This window comes from Mus pahari, chromosome 23 (genome assembly GCF_900095145.1).
Source record: "Mus pahari chromosome 23, PAHARI_EIJ_v1.1, whole genome shotgun sequence".
NCBI classification, from domain to species: Eukaryota; Metazoa; Chordata; class Mammalia; order Rodentia; family Muridae; genus Mus; species Mus pahari.
Window position 1 is genome coordinate 14,000,477 of NC_034612.1, and position 4,612 is coordinate 14,005,088.

General features: G+C 52.9%; 1 protein-coding gene across 3 annotated transcripts in view; it reads right to left on the minus strand.

Annotated features, from left to right (window-relative positions):
* Nucleotides 1–705: 705 nt before the first annotated feature.
* Abcb9 (ATP binding cassette subfamily B member 9) overlaps nt 706–4,612 on the minus strand; it is a 46,560-nt gene continuing 42,653 nt past the window's right edge. For 2 of the 3 annotated variants that reach the window (XM_029533831.1, XM_029533833.1), the window contains one exon: nt 719–1,767. In XM_029533831.1, coding sequence (XP_029389691.1) covers nt 1,507–1,767 — 261 coding nt within the window. In that variant the 3' untranslated portion in view covers nt 719–1,506. Of the gene's footprint in view, nt 1,768–4,612 lie in introns of all 3 variants that reach the window. The other variant, XM_021186943.1, reaches the window with a different exon arrangement.

Sequence of the window (4,612 nt, forward strand, 5' to 3'; positions counted from 1 at the left end):
GGCAGAGGCAGGCCATCCTGGTTTGAGGCCATCCTGGTCGATAGAGCGAGTTCTAGGACAGCCAGAACTAGATAGAGAAACTGTCTTGAAAAAAACCAAAACACCAAAACAAAATGCCCAAAGTTACCCACAGGCCCTGCCTAGGCCCAGGCCTCCCTTGCCACAGCACCGAGTAGTACCGAGGACCTAGAAATGGAACAGATGGGGAGAGGGCCAGGACAGATGCCTCAACCGAGATCAAAGGTCAGGCTTTCTGTCCTGCTGGTGGGGCTGTGGACCAGCCTGACAAATTCAAGGGGGTCCCCCTCCCCTAACTCAGGGCTGGTCAGTTGCACAAAGGCAGGCCCACAAATTTGGGGTAAATACATCCTAGCTTTTAATTCTTTTGACTGACAAGAGAAAACAACTGGATCAAGACCCCTAGATAGTGACAGTGTTCTCTACCTCAAACTGGGTGGGGGACAAAAGCAGATGCTGTTAGGTGGTACTTAGCTGCCATGGGAACTCAGGAGTCCCTGGTATGTGGAGACAGTTTACACACACACATACACACACATTTGCTCAATTCCTAGGGATGTGAACAACACAGGGACTCCAGGACACAGCACCGAACTGTACTATGTCTGTACTGTGTCAGCTGTGTACACAGCTGTCTGTGCTGTGCAAGGACCAGAGGAGAGCCAGATCCAAGGAAACCGTAACGGGTAGAGGTCAGAGGTAGTACACTTTATTGACCCAGTTCTCCCAAATCTTGAAACCAGGACAAAGCCAGACCCTGGGCATTGCCTTGGTCCCCTCCACCAATCTGAGAATATATCTTACAAATGACAAGGTTCCTCCACAGAGTTGCAGGGTTGGACAGGAGGGAAGGTGTCAGCCAGGGGAGAGGATGAAGGGTTCAAGTGCTGGGTGCGGGGCTGAGGGCACCCCAAGGCCCACCAGGCCTGGCCAGCCCCTCCTCTGCTGAGGTCCCAGTGGTTCACAGTGAGACTGGCTTTGATTGGCAGGGGGCTGATGGGCAGTGGGCCACCTCCCATCTCTTGCCCCACCTCTGGCCTGACTCACAGAGCCGGGAGACTGGAAGGATGGAAAGGCCAACCCTTGTGTCCCCCTAGGGGACAGGGAGGCTGCTTCTCCCGAGAGGCAAAGGGTAGTGCTTAGTTCTCTCCCAGACATCCTCCAGGCAGTTAGAAAGGGTCGTGCACTCTTGGCTCAGAAGTCTTGGAAACATCTTAGTGAGCTTGCTCACTGCCAGTCCCAAAAAGGTGTTTTTGAAATCTTGGAGTTGACTGGAGTGCTTTGAACTGAGCAGTAAAAACCCTGGTAGCTTGGTTTAAAAAGGCTGCTGTACCTTGGAGACCTGGAGGAGCCAGAAGGACACAGTAGAAGGGGGTAAGCCCATGGCAGCTGGCGGGTGCCTGGGGAGCAAGTGGGAGGAGGCAAGATGCAAGAAGCAGGAGTGGGACTTGGCAGGTCGTCTCCAGTGCTTCAGCCAGGGGGCCGCTGTCAGGCCTTGTGTTCAGTATTGCCTGGTGGCTCCTTGTGGCCGGCTGTATAGTCCAAGGGGTGCTCGAGCCCCAACATCTGACGCTGCACCAACTTGGCATAGAGGCCGCCCTGTGCCAACAGCTGCTGGTGTGTGCCCTGCTGTACCACCCGACCCTTGTCTAGCACCACGATGAGGTGCGCCCGCTCCACAGTGCTCAGCCGGTGTGCAATGATGAGCACCGTGTGTCTCTGCAGGTTGCCGTGGATGGCCTGCTGAATCTGCAGGGAACAGGGACCGAAGGTGAGCAGGCTGCACCGTCACCCTCCCCCCGCCCCCGAAAATCCACCGCCCTGCCTTCACCTATCCCCCTGCTGCCAGCTGATATTCAGTTCTTGGGTTGTAAAATAAGGACCAAGGCAGCTCAATTCCTGGGTTTCTACTCCAGACAGCCCAGGTGCTGACACAGGGGGGACCTGAGGAACTAGACATCTTTTACCCCTGCAGCCTCAACGCCCAGGCCAAGAAAAGCAGTCTTACTCATTTCCCTTAAAAATTAGTCATGCTTGCACATGTGTGTGTGCATACACCTGTGTACGTGTGCATATGTACGCACACTTGGTCTGTGTGCATGTGACACGGAACATTCAACACACGTGGAGGTCAAAGGACAACCTGTGGGAACTGGTTGCCTCCTACCACGTGGCACCCTGGCACTAAACTTGGCAAGTTTCAGATCGCATACTTTCACCTGCTGAGGCACTCATTGGCCTGCACTGGGTTTTAAGACAGGGTCTTATGTAGCCCAGGCTGGCCTCAAACCTCATGGAGCTGAGAGTGTCCTTCCTCCTCCTGCCTCCTGGAGGGCTGGGGTGGAGGGTGTGCACCGCCTCTCCAGGCTCCTTACTGTTTTGGTCAGTTCGTGCCTAACACCTGCTTCCACTGGCTTCTCATCTTGCTTTGGGATTTGATGCAAATTTGTACTAGTTTCTCACATAGCGTGCTGTGTGTGTGTGTGCGCACTGTGCTGTCCTGCTTGTCAGAGTCTATAGAACTACACCCCGAGAATGAGACCTTTATAGTCAGCAGTAAAGGAAGGACTGCAGCAGACATAGCACACAGATGCAGTGTGAATGGCAGAGGACAGGACAGGAGTGAAAGGAGAGCTGGGAACTAGGAACTTTCTGCTTTGTTTCCTTTACACTTAAAAAGGCTGGAAAAATAAAACCAAGTGACTTGTTACAAAAAGTCCAAACTGCCCTCGGGAGCCGGAGGCATCTGCCTCTTCTTGCTTCCGCCTTCTCTCTGCCTCTACTCACCCCAACCTTTGGTTTGGAACTCTGTTACCCAGCCCCAGAGCTCCCCACAGCTGGCTCCTGTGCGTCCAGGACTTAGCTAAGTGGTGACTTACAGCCTGGTCCTCACAGGGAGTGCTACAGAGTATCTATCAACTCCATACAGCCCCCAAGACAATGCTCCTGTGCGGCAGAGGGACTCCCAGATGTTCAGGGATCCTTGGATGCCTTCCTGAGATGCTCAGTGTGGGTGTTCGTGCCTGCCCTGGCCCTAGCCTTCTTCCCTAGTGCATTTACTAACAAGGGCTCAGAGACACAGGTGCCCTTCTGTGACTCTTGTGACATAAGTATACCTCCTATAACCACAGATGTCTCTCAAGGGCCTGAGAGCATTATTGTTGAGCATGATTATAGAGAGAGTCACGTTGTCACCCTTTGTAGGAAGACAGTCCGCTTCTATCACTTCTGTTGGACACAGGGGCCATACTGTATGCCCACATTGACAGTCTGCCATTCTACACCAGCTCTGCCCTCTACTCACTCCCGTGCTGTGCCTTTAAATGCCTATAACCTCTGCACCAGGAAAATGAAGCTCGGCTGTGTCTAGTTCCCAGCACTCACTGATGGCCAGAGTGCTTATGCTGGACAATGGCTGCCCATCCCATTCCCGGTATTGAATGACTGACAGTTTTTCTCTGTAGCACAGAAACCCCGGGCTGTTTCCTTGTTTGTGACCTGTCTGTCCTATGGGAGTGGAAATACCATTCGGACAGAGGTCTTGTTTATCTGGTCAGCCTTTCCCTAAGACTCCATCGTCTAGAGTGGTACCTGGGGCCTAGGAGCAGGTCAGTCACCATCTGTGTGAAAGCAGATCAACCCTTGGAGGGATGTGGCACTAGCCAGGATCAAGGACATGCGCACTGAGTGAGGGTTTCAGGAAAGAGGCTGTGTCTGCAAAGGCTGGTTGACTAATAGCTCTAACAGACAGCTCTGACAGAACTGCAGTCATGTGGAGAGACTGCAAGGTTGCTGGGCCTAATTACAACTTAAATTGGGCTGGCTTTAGCCCCCTAGCTAGTCATTCTTAACCCACCCGTGTCTGATCTAACACCCTGTAACCGACAGAGAAGCTGCGATTTCCCCTCTTGGCTATAACCTGCCTCTCTGTTTCCAATTTGTTCTGTTACTGCTTCCATGTTGGAACTTGGAATTTGGGATAACCTAAATCCTTGTGCCTGGAGTCTGTGGGCTCCAGGATCAGCTCTCTCCCTCTGAGGTGAGAGCCCTGGATATGTGCTGACAGTACCCGGTATGGGCTCCAAGACCCATCATCCACTTTCATCAGAGGAGTCAGCCAGCCTTTGCAGGCGGTTCCCGCTCCTAGATGTCTGCAGGCACTTGGCTGCCCCTCTGGCTTTCTTTGCCTTTGGAATACTTTGGGTTGCTGCTGTTTGAGTTTGTCTTCTGACTTTCCTCAAACCATCCTGTTCCCGGCTTCTGCTTCTTGTAGCCTTGCTGCCTTAGGCTGAGGACTTTCCTGGAGCCTGGTAATAAAGGTAAGAGCCACTTGATCTCCCACCCAGGGGACAGATACACTCCATTTCAGGGCATGAAGGAACATGACTGGCCCAGCTGGGAAGGCACATCTGACCATCCCGGGTCGTGACTCTCGAGTTAGAGACATGTTCACGGTAATTCCAGAGCCAGTGGGAAAGGATAGTTTCAGGTGAAAGCAGAAGCATTCTGTCCCCAAAGCAGAACATAAACCTCACCCAAAACCCACTGCAGCTCCAGCACAGAGACACACACACTGCAGCTCCTAGCACAGAGA